This window comes from Cebus imitator, unplaced genomic scaffold (assembly GCF_001604975.1).
Source record: "Cebus imitator isolate Cc_AM_T3 unplaced genomic scaffold, Cebus_imitator-1.0 Scaffold256, whole genome shotgun sequence".
Lineage (NCBI taxonomy): Eukaryota > Metazoa > Chordata > Mammalia > Primates > Cebidae > Cebus > Cebus imitator.
Genome location: NW_016107571.1, coordinates 78,627 through 93,358, shown reverse-complemented (window position 1 = coordinate 93,358; position 14,732 = coordinate 78,627). Strand labels below are relative to the sequence as shown.

Sequence of the window (14,732 nt, the reverse complement as noted above, 5' to 3'; positions counted from 1 at the left end):
AAATGCCAGATGTAGGTGATGGGGAGGAAGGCAGCAAATCACACTGCCACGTGTGTACCTATGCAACAATTTTGCATGTTCTTCACATGTACCCCAAAACCTAAAATGCAATAAAATAAATGGGGGAAAAATAGAAAAATTAGCATGTTCCTGTGGCACACACATGTAGCCCCAGCTACTTGGGAGGCTGAGGAGGGACAATTGCTTCAGCCCAGGAATTCAAGGCTGCAGTGAGCGATGATTGCGTCACTGTGCTTAAGCCTGTCTAGCCTGGGCAACAGAGTAAGACTGTCTCTAAAAAGAATAATCAGCATCATCATCTAGATGACCCTCCTAAAAACATTCCTGACGAATGGATAAGATCATTCAACTGTGAGTAGTACTGAGGTAGCCTACTTACTATTGTACTCCCTTAAATGTTAGAACTTATTTGTTCTAATGTTATACTGATCAAAAACATGGCTTCTTTAACATCTCCCCACTGGTCCTCAGCTGCCTAAGTCTATTCCCTCTTTATGGGACAGTTTTTCAAATATCTTTCATTAGTTGACATGTGACTTTGAACAAATTATTTTCTAAGAATCAACTCTGTCATGTCTAAAAGAGAGGTATGACAGAGGCTAATTATCCCGATATCTGTCCTCTCCTCCCTTTATTCTAACTGAGTGTTTAGCTAGGCATACAGGCACCCAGCAAAGACTACATTTCTCAACCTTGGGGCTGGATGTGTCATGGTGCTGATGTTCTGGTCAATGGACTCTGAGCAGAAGGGACCTCCCCTGACCCTTTCCACCTTCCCAATGGCTGGAATTTGGATGTAGGGTGAGCCAAGTCAGTTCCTGTGGATGAGAACAATACCCTGAGAGCAACAAGACAGAAAGAGTCCAGGCCCATGACAACCTGACAGGGCACAGCTACCACATTAGCTTGGACTTCGTGTGAGAGAGAAATCAACTTCTATCTTGGCCACTTGTTACTTTTAAAAAATACCTTGTAATAGCACCTGACATTCATCCTAAACCCAAAAGAGGTGATGATGGTTTCCTACTTCTATTAAAGAGGTTTTGTAAGAATCAAATAAAATTAGGAACATAAAATGTATACATGTACAAATCAATTTTTTAGTATTTGAAGATCATTATCTTCTCTCGAGATTAAACCCAGTCTCCTGTTATTAGCATAATTCAAGATTCTTAAGAATCCCAATATCTTCCTTGGACTTCCATTTGATAACCCTCAAAAGCCTATACCCCAAACTGAATATAATTTTTTTAATAAGCTGTGCAGATAAAACAGGATATGCTTCCCCAAATATTTAATGAGGGGATCTCTGTATATGTGTCATTTTTAGCAAAACTACAACAGATCTTTTCTCCAAATATTTGCTTTCTTTCAATATTTATAAAATGCCTGCTATGTAAGGCTCAGTGATATAATGGGGAATCTTAACTTACTGGTGTAAAATGGCACTAATACTATTTTTTTATAAGATATGACTATCCAATAACGTGACTAAATTTTGTGAACTTAGTTCTGCAAAGCCACACCTTGAAAAAAAGTGGTATGAATACCATTTTTCTTTTCTTTTCTTTTTTTTGAGACAGTCTTGCTCCATCACCCAGGCTGGAGTGCAGTGGTGCAATCATGGCTCATTGCAGCTCCAATCTCCCAAGCTCAAGCAATTCTCCCACCTCAGCCTCCCTGAGAAGCTGGGAACACAGATGCATGCCACCATGCGCAGCTAAGTTTTAAATTTTCTGTAGAGACAGGGTCTCGTTATGTTGCCCAGGCTGTTCTTGAATTTCTGGGCTCAAGCCACCCTCCTGCTTCAGTCTTCCAAAGTGCTGGGATTATGGGCATGAGCCCATATAAATGCCCGGCTGCATTTTACTTATCTTTCATATACAACTGCCTCAGGGCAAATCTAAAGGGGCCAGGTCTTGTAACCTGTTTAGTGATGTCATATATTGAAACATAGTTTTAGAGACGGACATTCAGAAAAAGTTATACTATATATACATTTATCTGCCATTTTATAAAACATAAAAATGAGAAAGCATACAACATAAAGGCTGAGAGGCAGTAGAGTTTAGTGATTTAACAGTGGCTGTTGGAGCCAGAATGCCTCGTAGCTCTACCACTTACTAGCTGAGTAACTTTTAGCATCTGTTTGTGCTTCAATTTCCCCAGGTATAAAATGAGAGTAACAGCAGTAATAGCAATGGTAAGGGTACTAATAATGGTAATGATGTAATAATGGCACCTTCCTCACAGGAATATCTTGAAGATTAAATGTAAAGACTTAGAAAAGTTCCTGGTGCACTGGGAAGGTGCTCAAATAAATATCATCTACTATAATTACAGCTATTATCATAATGTGAATTGAGGACCCCATATCTGGTCAGGGTATAATTTTTTTAATTAAAATCTATTTTTAATTTTAGTTTTTTACATATGTTAAAATAGAGTTGACAAAAATTGTATATCGTCACTGTGTACTATGTAATGTTGGGATATGTGTATATATTGTGAAATTGTTAAACCAAGCCAATTAACGTATCAACTCACATTTTTTTTTTTTTTGCTGTTGGAGAACATTTATGATCTATTCTTTTAGCAATTTTCAAGTATAATACATTATTATTATCTATAGTTATCAACAGATCTGAACATATCCATCCCGTCTAATTGAAAATTGTGCCCTATGACCAACAGTTCCTCCTCTCTCTGTCCCTCCAGCCACTATGAGTTCACCATTTTTATATCCCACATATATGTGAGATGATGCAGTATTTATCTTTCTGTGTCTGGCTCATTTCACTTTAAAAAAAGTCCTCCAGGTTCATCCATGTTGTCACAAATGAAAGGATTTCCTTTTTTTTTTTTTTTTTTTTTTTTTTAAAGGGCTGAATAATTTCCATTGGATATGCCACATTTTCTTTATCCATGCATCTGTTTATAGATACTGAGGTTGTTTCAATAACTTGGCTACTGTAAATAATGCTGCAAAGACAACGAGAGTACAGAATTCTCTTCAACATACTAATTTCAATTCCTTCGAATGTATACCCAGAAGTGGGGTGGCTGTATCTAGCATATAAATAATTCTGTGCCATATGGTCAGACAGTGTTTTCTACTACTAGTTACTTTTGATAATTTGCTGCTTATTAGTGATTATTAATCTTAAAAAAATCAATGTAATACACTGAAGAACAAGTTGGTAATATATATCAAAACTCTTAAATATCTGCATGCGCTGTGACTCAATAATTCCATTTCTAAATGTTAATCGTAAATAAATAATAATGGACGTACACCAAACTTTGTTATAAGGATGTTTATTGTAGTTTATTTATACAGCTATTAATAAAAAAGGAAAGGAGAAAGACTTTTAAAAGGGACTTGGTTCAATAAATCATAGAAATTCATACAATAATATGCATATATTAAAATAATTTTGTAATTGAATATTTAATGATATGAAAAGATACATGAAGTAAAAAAACATTAGGCATAGTATAATCTCATTTTGGCTTAAAAAGGATATGTGATAGTTGCGTGGGGTAGTTTGGGTGTACATGTATGTGTGTGGATCAATAAAGGCCCTAATTTCTATACTAAAATATTTATAATAGTGATTATCTCTGGGTGGTTCATCAATAGACAACTTTTATTCCTTTCTCTTTGCCTATTTTCTAAGTTTTCCACATGAATCTATATTCCTTTTTCAATAAAGAAATGCTTACTAAAAAGAATACACAATGTGCAGTGAACTAAAATCTTGAAAACATAAAGATGTACTCTGGCCAAAAGAAAGAAGTCCTTTCCGCTTGTTTACAAAGTAAAAGGTCAATACACAGATGTGTCCATCAGCTTCCCGGACACGCCCCAAATTCACATGTGTTTCTGCCACAGGCTCTTGTGAAACTTAGGAATCTATTTGGCTATCAGCACAAAACAGATGAACAAAATAAGGCAAACTAGGGAACTCTAAAAGTTATAGAAAAAATTTGTTCCTATTATTCCTTTATTTAAGTAGGCCAGAATTAAACCTGCCTGACAATTTTAATAAATCTCAAAAGTGATTTAAATGCTTTTGCATAGGAAGTGCTCTGAAAAGATTTAAATAAAATTGTCCTTTTGAAACATCTTCAGAAATACCGTCATGTACAACAGATGAAATATGCGATGTGGGCAGAACAGGTTACACGATATAGCCTAAGCATACAGTAGGCTATACCATCCAGGTTTGTGTAAGTACACTCTATGACGTTTGCACAATGATGAAATCACCTAATGATGCACTCCTCAGAATAGATCCTCATTGTTAAGGGATGCATGACTGTGTTTTATTAGGTAACAATTTAGCTTGAGTTGAATAGACCACTATAACTGTACAATGTATTTTCCCAATATTTTATTAATTATGGCATGCAAAAATCTGACAATTTACCCTGACCATTTTAATAACATTAAAAATAATTACCTTTCAGTCTTCATATTTTTTCCAATCTCTTCACTGAAAACAATCCCAAGAAAAACTAGATTCTTCTAAAATTAATTTTCACTAATGATCTTTATTTTTATTTATTTATTTTTGAGACAGGGTCTTACTCTGTCACCCAGGCTGGAGGGCAGTGGCATGATCTCGGTTCACTGAAACCTCTGTCTCCTGGGTCAAGGGATCCTCCTACCTCAGCCTCCTGAGTAGCTGGCACTACAGGTGACCGCCACCACATCTGGCTAATTCTTTTGTATGTTTTTTGTAGAAACGTGGTTTCCCCATGTTGCCCAGGCTGGTCTCAAACTCCTGAGCTTAACCAATCTGCCCGCCTCGGCCTCCTTAAGTGCTCGATTAAAGTCATGAGCCACTGCGCCTGGCCTTTTTTCACTAATAATCTTTAAGAGGGTAAAAACAATGTAAGGAAATTCTAAATAAGAAGTTTAGTAAGCAGGCCTATACGGCTCCAAAAGACAACATCTAAGAAATCCACATACCGCAATAAATGCCTCCAACTACTCATCAGGCTCACTGTCACCTCAAATGTAGCGTGGTAAGCATACAACCTAACCTACCATATCTTCTACCACCATACGCAATATTCCCCTCAAACAAAACAAATCCTTTTCCTGACTTCTGTTGTGGCATCAAGGCATCTGTCATAGCATTATCATTTATCAGTCACTTACATGAGACACCTCTAAGTTCAGGTTCTCATTAGCCTCTCCCTGGATTATTTTAAAAGCCTCCTGATTTGTCTCCCCAGCCTACCAGCCAGCTTAAACACCACTTTAATCACAGTACAACTCAGTTCAAGAATCTTAGACTGAATTTTGTCCTACAAGCAGTAGAAAGCAAACTCTTTACAAGGGCATTCAAAGTCTTTCTCTAATCTCATCTTCTGCTTCTGTTCAACGTGAATGCTCTGCAGTCAGGCTGAACTATCATCAACTCCTATTAATGACTTGCTCAAGCTGTGCTCCCACCCTCCCTTTGTCATCCTCCCAGCATGCTCCACTGAAATGCCAGTGCAGTTTTCAGTAACCATTACAGTTGTAAATAAACTCTTCTGCTTTAGAATTTCAACAACACTCACATATTATCTGATCCACTGATTGGGCACTAAGTCATACTGTCTTCTACTGTCAAGCAATTATACATCTATGATCTAATTTCATTAGAGGTAATTCCTTGTGAATACTTATATTTGTTGTACTTCTCACAACCCCAGATGGAGACCTATTAATAGAAATATGGTAAATGCTCAACTAATATTTGGGAAAAAATAATCTACATGTTTAGTTGTTGTACAAAGCCAAATACATTAATATATAACAAATATATATCACATATATACATATATTTGGCTCTATATGTATACCTATCTATCTATCTATATGTAATTTTCTGTGTGCCTCTAAGGCTTTTCTGTAGCAAGATGAGTATTATTTTATACCATCGGTGAATCTCCAAGCTCAATCCTAAGTTTGGTGATTCATTAGGACTCACAGGACTCAGCATACAGTCTTATTCATGGCTAAGATTTATCACAATGAAAAGATACAAAGTTGAATCAGCACACACTTAGTTTCTCCAGCATTAAATTGTGATGTGCTGTCTACCAGGGAAACTCATTAGAGACTCAGTGCCCAAGATTTTTATTAGGGATGGTCATGTAGGCTGCCTAGCAAGGACCAAAATTCCAGATGGAATTGAGCATAAACTACTCTGTACAGTCTAGGCACAGTGAGCCATTCTTATCATTTAGGTAAAGTTTTGCATCATGTATGGAACCATTTACCATTCAAGCTTCCAGATGCCAGACAGGGGCCAGCCTTGTACTAGGCCTTTCTAAGAATAGCAGTCTTGGGCCTGCTATGTTACCTCTTTTCTAATTCATTTCATATTTGTACAGGAGAAATGTTACAGTGTTAACTGTACCTGATTTTTAACGGACACATACAGCAATTTTTAAAAATTTAAAATCTAGCATTCAATTAGAGATGCACTGCCTTGACTGGCACCCACTAATGAAAATTTCTGTGATTTTGAAATAATTCACTTCCTTTAGATATTTCAGATTTTCTTTCTTTTCTTGTAAAATGAGGTCTTTCCCTCAAACCAACAATTTTGTAGTTGTTAAGATAAAGGAATCAAATATAACATCTAAAGCAAATGGATCTTCTTGGAAGAGTTCCTGGTCTCCTCTTTAAATGCCATCTGGGTGCCACAGCAATGCTTAGGTGTTCTGGGCATGTCATCTCACCAAATCCTCACAACACCGCAACAGTGATGGTTTCTATTTTACATACGGAAGTTTTGAGATTCTACGTAACCCATCCAGGTTTACCATGGTGGACTGGGGTTTAGGCTTAGACCCATTGCATTTCAAATCCTTGCTCTTAGCTTTATAACAATTATCTTTACCTAACGTCAAAGGCACAGTCATTTCCCTCATACTATATGGCTTTTTGGTTTGGCTATACAGAGCCCTATTTAGACCTGATCAAAATCTTGGCATTGCACTTACCAGCTGAGGTGACCACAGGAAAGTTAGTTATGCTTTCTGAGCTTCAGTTTATCTACAAAATGGGACCCCTACCTTATAGACTTGCTGTGATAATTAAATAATATATTTCGAAGCCAACACATATTTGCTGAATAAATGACTGCCTACAATGACGGAGTAACTGACTTGTGGGAAGGGAAGTAAGCCAAATCAACATAACTGTGGTAGGAAGGAAGCCGTAGACAAGTGCCCTTACCACCAGGTGTCACCACTGGCCCAGGAGCACCTGTCTAACTGCCTGGCTTCGGGGGTGGGATCCTGCAGCAAAACAGTCTACGCGGAAGGGTAAGACTGTCATTTGCACCAACAGGACCTTCACGAATTGGCTTACGCTTTTCAACAAGTAAGAGACGGTCCAATATTTTTGCACCAAAATAGGTTACATTCTTCTCTTACAGGTGTTTAAAATATTAATTAGCTGAATATTCACAGATGCGTCACCACAGTTTGATTTTAAAAACCATTTTCAGTGAACTATTAATTTCATATATCCTTTGGTTTAGCCAACAAGACATTTTCTGGCTTCCATAGGCTTCAATATTGCCCCAGCAGACAAGTTTCTAGCCCCAATTCCACAGTCCAGTAACATTATTTCCTTATTAATGGGATGACTGAATTTTTTTTTTTTAAGTAGAATATTTTTAGGGCAAAAACGAAGTCTAAGACCAGTGTATATGGGCAAAATAAACATTAACTTTTAACCGTTCTTGATCTCAGGAACTCAAAAGTTCATTTAAAAAAAGTGTTACATATACATATTTCAAAGAACGCACCTTAGGGTACATCTGGCAACCTGTGAGTGGCTCTGAAATTACTCAAGAAACACTGCCACACGTGGCTTCATTCTGTAACCTGCTAATGCCTCTCTCTGGGAGTGCCCAGGGGTTCATTTCAAAATGAGGGCAGGGCCTGGGTTCCCCGTCTGGCTCTAAATCCTCCACACCGAGACCCACTAGTGGCCACTTCAAGACTACAATTCAACCAGCATTAGCGCGTAACTGGAGACGCCGATCTCTGATGAGGCACAAACCGTGGTCTCGTTTGCCAGGAGCACCTGACTCAAGTCAACCCTGGCCAGGCCTACTACCCCAGCCTCAGACTGGGTGGCCAAGTCCCCCTGTAACCTACCAGGGAGAAGGAATTGTGCTAAGTACAGGTTTCTGTTCAGAGAGCTGGGCTCTTGGAACTCCAGCAGTTTGGGTTATTTTTGTTTTTGTTTTAACAGCTCAAGTTCTACTTTGCATTTCACAAACATGGAAATGTCTTAAGAGAAACCAGAAGCATCCTCTCCCTCTGGCCATTGCTCCCATTCCTAGAGGATTTGGGAGGGAAGAGCAGATACCAGCACCATCTGGAGTCAGGAGCGCAGGAGCCAAGGCCAGTTGAGATGAACCCATTTGCAAAGCACTTTGCAGATCAATAAATTCGACTGGTTTCAGAGCAGTCTCTAGGGAAAGGCAAGCAAATGGGCCAAGGAGAGATGCTGCCCATCCAACGAGCCCTGGCCAAGCAGCCAGGGGCGAGGTGGCGCGGGGAACGAGTTACCTGGAGGACTCGGCGGTGAAGCTGCCGCCGTCCAGCAGCCGCATCTTGCAGAAGAGGACCCCGTTGACGAAGGGCACCGAGGAGAGCTCCTCGAGCTCGAAGTCCACCTTAAACTTAAACTTCTTCTTCTTCATCATCGTGAGAGCCAGGCGCCTGCCAGCAGGGCGCACGGCCAGGCGCCGCCGTCTCAGCTCGGCCGAGCCCCGGATCCGCCCAGCCCCATGGCCAGGGCCGCGAGCTGCGCGCGGGGGCGCGGCCGGGGGGCGCCGCAGGCCGGCCGCGGCCGGGGCCGCCGCCGCCGCTCCCTCTCGCGGCAGCCTGGGCCGGAGCGCGGCGGCAGCTGCGGCGCGGACCCCGGCCGCCCGCGGGAAGTGGTCGTGCTGCAGCTCGCCTGGGGAGGTGGGCGCCCTTTCGGTGCGCAGCTCGCCGCCGCCTCCGCCGCCGCGGCCGCCCGTCTGAGAGCCTGGAAAGGCGAGGCTCGAGCAACGGCCGCCTAAGCGCCTCGGGGGTCCGGGGCGCCCCCAGCGGCCCCGGCCTGCAGCGCACGGCGGGGCGGGGCGGAAGCGGGAGGGAGGGCGGAGACTTGTGGGCGGGCGCGGGCTCCGCGGCGGACTCTAACCCGCGACGGCAGTTAACGCGTCACGCCTTTCTGGGGTTGAGCGAAGACAAACCCGACCGAGAAAGCTTCCTTCTACCGCTTCCTCTCCGCCTTTCTTTTCAGTTTTTGCACCGCCTCCTTTCTCCCCACCCCCTCCAGTGATTTCTTTCCTTTGGGTTTGAAAGCCATGGGTTATATAGAGGCAGTTAAAATCTCCTCAGCGTTGTTTTGGTCAAATTGAAATCCTAAAACCAAAATTTCCTCTAGGTACTCCAAATTCACGAGCCTTCAAATATAAAAGGAGGATAAGGTAGGAAAAAGGAAAAGGACGTGCTGAGAGCCTCTCAAGTGCCCAGGCACTGCACTGCTGCAGGCGCTTTCTCTCGTGTATAGCTTATCTAATTCCTGTCCTCCAGGACAAAAGATAAAAGAGCAAAGAAGCAGTAAAAATAATACCTTCCCTTTGAATATTTGTCTATACTGAGAACTGAAATGCTTAAAATCAAATTCTGCAGGGAGCCTGGGGTGGTGGCGCACGCCTGTAATCCCAGCTCCTGGGGAGGCTGAGGAGGGAGATTAGCCTGAGCCCGGGAGGCGGAGGTTACAGTGATCCGAGATCGCGCCACTGCACTGCATCCTGGGCAACAGAACGAGACCCTGTCTTAAAAACAAAACAAAATCTTCAGGGTAGGCTTAAAAAAAAAATCTCCCTAGGTAGGTGAATGACAATTACCTGCCTTCTGTAATCATGCATGTATTGTTACAATTAATGTTATAAACTTGGTTACATGATGTTCATATTTTTAAACTGAGTTATTGTTCTTTTCACTCAGATTCTGTCTCAGTAATCGCTGAACGAGTTTAATTGAAAAGATTTTCTTTCTGTTTACTTATTTACTCATGCTTTCATATAAAAAATTTGAAATGTCAATCATTGGCTGGACCTAATAACCAAAATGCAATAACTGCCCTCAAGAATTTTACAATCTAGTGAGGAAGACATGTTTAGACAGGTTATTAAAAAAAACCTAGGGGCCGGGCGCGGTGGCTCACGCCTGTAATCCCAGCACTTTGGGAGGCCGAGGCGGGTGGATCACGAGGTCAAGAGATCGAGACTATCCTGGTCAACACGGTGAAACCCCGTCTCTACTAAAACTACAAAAAATTAGCTGGGCATGGTGGCGCGTGCCTGTAATCCCAGCTACTCAGGAGGCTGAGGCAGGAGAATTGCCTGAACCCAGGAGGTGGAGGTTGCGGTGAGCCGAGATCGCGCCATTGCACTCCAGCCTGGGTAACAAGAGCGAAACTCCGTCTCAAACAAACAAACAAACAAAAAACCTATGTAGAACTCAGAGAAACAATTGAAGTTAATCAGTTTTCTGAATTTCAAAGGATGAAAATGATTTAGGACAAAGTGGGATAAGGTGTTCCTGGAGGAAGAAACAGAATAAGTAAATAAATAGTTAAAGACTCAGAGGCAGGTTCAGGGGTGGGGATTTGGTAATGGATAAAGCTCCTTACCCAGCAGGACAGGGGGCAAAGACAGTGAGATGCATTAGAGGACTTTGAGGTTTGTCTTTTAGGGCACTGGATGAATGTTAATTTCATTGACTGAACATTGAAAGCAGGAGGAGAGCAGGTTGGGAATGGAAGAGATAATGGGTCTTTATGGGAGTTGCTTTCAATACGTATAGGGAGAGAGAGGCAGCCTTAGCTCATAAAAACGCATTGGGAATTAAAAATCTACATCTGGGAATTGAGGTAATTGCTGATGGCTGAAGCCCAAAAGGTGGATAAGGATGAGTTACCCTGCAGAATATTTAAAGGGTAGACAAAGAGGAGATCATGAAGGTGGCTAAGAACAAGCAGTCAGAGAAACAGGAGATAAAGAGATGGCCTGGAAACCCAGAGTTTTAGTCATGTAACATTCATAGTCATAAGATTCTGTTGTGTACAAGGCATTATCCTGGGTACTAGAGATGCAAATGAGTAAGACATAGGGGCTTATAAAGGAATGTAGAAAAAACAGATATGCAAACAGATCAGCTAAAGAGTGTGTGTGTGTGTGTGTGTGTGAGAGAGAGAGAGAGAGAGAGAGAGAGAGAGAGAGCGAGCAGGGAGCAATCCGTGATCCATGCAGGACAAAGGACCATTTCAAGAGAGTGCTGCAGAGCAGTCTCAGAGGATTTGGACTGAAAAGAAGCTGCTGCATTGAAGGTCTAGGAGGTCATAGGTAATCTTGGCAAGAGAAGTCGTCATAAAAGATAGTAACAAAGTAAGATGAAAACGTTCTAGGAAGTGAGTGGAAGGTAGTAATGCGAGGTGGGTAAATATAAATTACATTTTTATTAATATTTTTCTGATTTTTTTTGTCAGTGAATGAAAAGAGAGACAATGATGACCAGAGAAGGACAGTTCAAGCTTTTTCAATAACATTCAGGAACTATCCAATATTGATTATCCATTATGTGCCAAGCACCTTGATAGGTCCTATAGATCTGAGATACAGTGCCTATCTTAGCTCTCACAGTCTACTGGAGGACACAGAGGCAGTTGCAATACAATGTAGCACTGAGTACTGTCTGTATATGGTGGTGAATGGAGGCTGCTGTGGGAGAATATACAAACATCTAACAGGGATAAGTAATAGGTTTATGGAATGCTTTCTGGGGCAAGTGAAGCCTGAATTCAGGCCTTTGAGCTGAGGTCTGAATGATGAGCATGAGTGGGGAGCAGTTTCCAGGAAGGAGGTAGTGCCTGTGCAGAGGCTCAGAGGAAGAGGGAACTGAAATTAGTTCTGTCTAGTTGCAACTTAGAGTTGAGTATACTGACAGGGGTTAACAAAGAGCCACTGAAGTTTTAAAGCAGAGGAATGATGTCTTCAGATTTGCATTTTATAAAGCTCTTCTGCTTTATAAGATGGAAGACAGTCTGTTACTCTTTTTTAGACTCATGGTTTGATGATTAAACACCTGATAGGAGTCATGGTCAAGGCGGGAAACAGATATCATATTCAAATGTTTAAATGAGGAAAATTTAATGAAAGGACTCTTTGCAGAGTTGACAGGGTAAGGGACCTACAGTCTAGAGAGAAGTTGAAAGGAAGAGGGGACAAATATCCTGATTTCTCTCATCTCCTACTTTCTGATCTCTTGGTGGTGCCTCCCATGATCCAACACCAATCAAGGCCAGAGGGTAGAGGGCACCAGAACATACAGTTCATAGAGGACAGACTCTTGGGTCACAAAGTAGGGCACTGAAAGGTATAGAATGGATGGAAGAGGATGGAAAGCCACCAGCACACAAATGATACAGTCAGGGTTCACCGTAGGAAGCCAGAACCATTCTGGATATTTCAAAAAAACAAAGGGATTCCATCCAGGCAATTCATTGCTTCTGAAAGCCGTAGAAGGGCTGGAGGAGTTGAGGTGAGCAGCCTGCTGAATTCAAAGTCACATGCCTTGTGGTAAACATTGCTAGTGTCCACTAGTATCTGGTCCTCCTTTACTTCTGAGCATATGGGAATTTACTGTTCCCAGTTCCCTTGCAGTTGGGTGGGGCCTTGTGATGAGTTGTAACCAATAAAATGTGAGAAGTGTCACTTCCAGGATGAGACAGTGAAAAGCCTTTGAGCAGTTCTCTAGACTATCTCTTCCCTGCCACAATAGTCGTGGAGGAGGCCTTGGGTTAAAATGTAGCAGCCACAAGATTGAAGTAGCCCAGATCTCTGAGTCAGCACATGGAAAGCAACTGCCCACACCTGCAGGAAACATTTTTGTCTGTGAGAAAGAAACTTTTTTATATTAAGCCACTGAGATTTTGGGGGTTGCTTGTCACTACAGCATAAGGCTAGCTTATTCTAACATACACTGTAGCTGGGATGGGATGCTGACTCTAGAACACGCTGCCGCCGTCACCGCCACTGGTTCTCACAGCTATCAAGACTGTGAGGAGTTTGAATGCCACAGACATGTCATCACACCTTGCTTGCAAGTGACACAGCAGCAAGAAGAGAGCCTCTATTTCACTTGTACCTGTGTTTTCATAAGGGCATTTATTTGACAGGCCTTATTTGCACCTAAAGCTTGAGTGTCAAGGGAGTCTGAGAAATGTAATTTTCAGTTTTCCAACTGAAAGGTGGTGGAATGAATAGGATGGTGGAATGAATGTTAAGACAGCAGGTCTAAGCATCTACTCCAGTACTTATAATGCAAGTTTCTTAAAGACAGAGGTGATTTGCTGATCATCTTTGTATCTTTTCTTTATATCCCAGTACCTAGTGGGAATTCAATACATATTTTTTGAAATGATCTGAATTTATAGGCCTATCCTTACTGTTTTAACTCTCAGGTAAAACAATAGGGTGAATAGATGTGTGCTAATACTGCTTGCTGCCAGAGGTGTGACAGTTCTTACAGGCTTATTCAATTCTCTTGAAAAGCATTTACTACCGCTTAAAACTGTGTACACTCCCCCTTTACCTCTCCCCTATGAAGAGGATATTTAAGTCTCAACCCTCTGGTCTTTCTTTGAGTCTCATATTTGCACTGCTACTCTGTCCATGTGCATTAATAAATTTGTATGCATTTTCTCCTGTGAATTGATTTTCTCCTCTGTCTGTTTTCAGTCATTTCGGCAAACCTTCAGAAGGCAGAGGGGAAGCTTTCCCATCAACCTTATACCTGTAGTAATTTGGAAAAAAGGTAAGGTACCTACAAAACCCATAGTTCTAGAAGAGATTGGAAAATGGAATGTTAGTAGGTTATATTTATTGGGGGCATTCAGTAAGATATTAGAAACATGAGATGAACTCATGCAATAATTAGCAGGTTTGCAAGCATAAATGAAAAGGAATATAGAGAGAGTCCAGAAATTTGGAGCCTCAAAAGGTTGGAAAACCTAACTGCTCTATACTTCAATGAATAGGAAATAATATTGAAAAACCTCTTGAGCAACAAGGGCCTGTTAAGACTCAGCCATGAAGCAAAGATTTTATTTAGAATGTGGTCTTCACATTTAAGCCTGATGGTCTCAAAGTAGCCTCCTTAAATTGAGAGGAAGAGAGGCATGGAATGAAGAAGGAAAGAAATAAGATTGAGAATTCTCTCTAGGAAACCTTAGTGTTGCTGGCATATGGAACTGACTGGAAGCAAAAAGATCAAAGACTTTTCAGTTTTTGAAGTACTGTATTGCTAAAGAAATTATGAGACTGAGACTGCATTAAAAGTTGTACTCTCCTCAAGAAAATCACATTCCTCTATACTCATTTCAAATGTGGGCTTAGAGGAAAAATTTCCAGAGGTCAGAGCCAGGGACCACAGAGGACAACAGATAAGCAGATTCCTCACAGAGAAGGGAAACGGTCTAGCTGAGAAACAGCTCCCATTGCCAGCTCAGAGCCACCACAATGCCTCTCTGCGGAATTTCATTTTTGTGATGGGCCAGGGTCCCACTTTTCCCTCTTTCCTACCTGGAAGTATTTACTATATTTGTTCTATCATTATATATTGGGTGTGAG

The 14,732-nt window shown here is 41.4% G+C and overlaps 1 protein-coding gene across 1 annotated transcript in view; it reads right to left on the bottom strand.

The window, feature by feature from the left end:
• FAM102B (family with sequence similarity 102 member B) overlaps window positions 1–8,834 on the bottom strand; it is a 72,062-nt gene extending 63,228 nt beyond the window's left edge. The window contains exon 1 of the mRNA XM_017499206.2: window positions 8,617–8,834. Within this exon, the coding sequence (XP_017354695.1) occupies window positions 8,617–8,753 (137 nt within the window). The 5' untranslated portion in view covers window positions 8,754–8,834. The remainder of the gene's footprint in view (window positions 1–8,616) is intronic.
• Window positions 8,835–14,732: the final 5,898 nt, after the last annotated feature.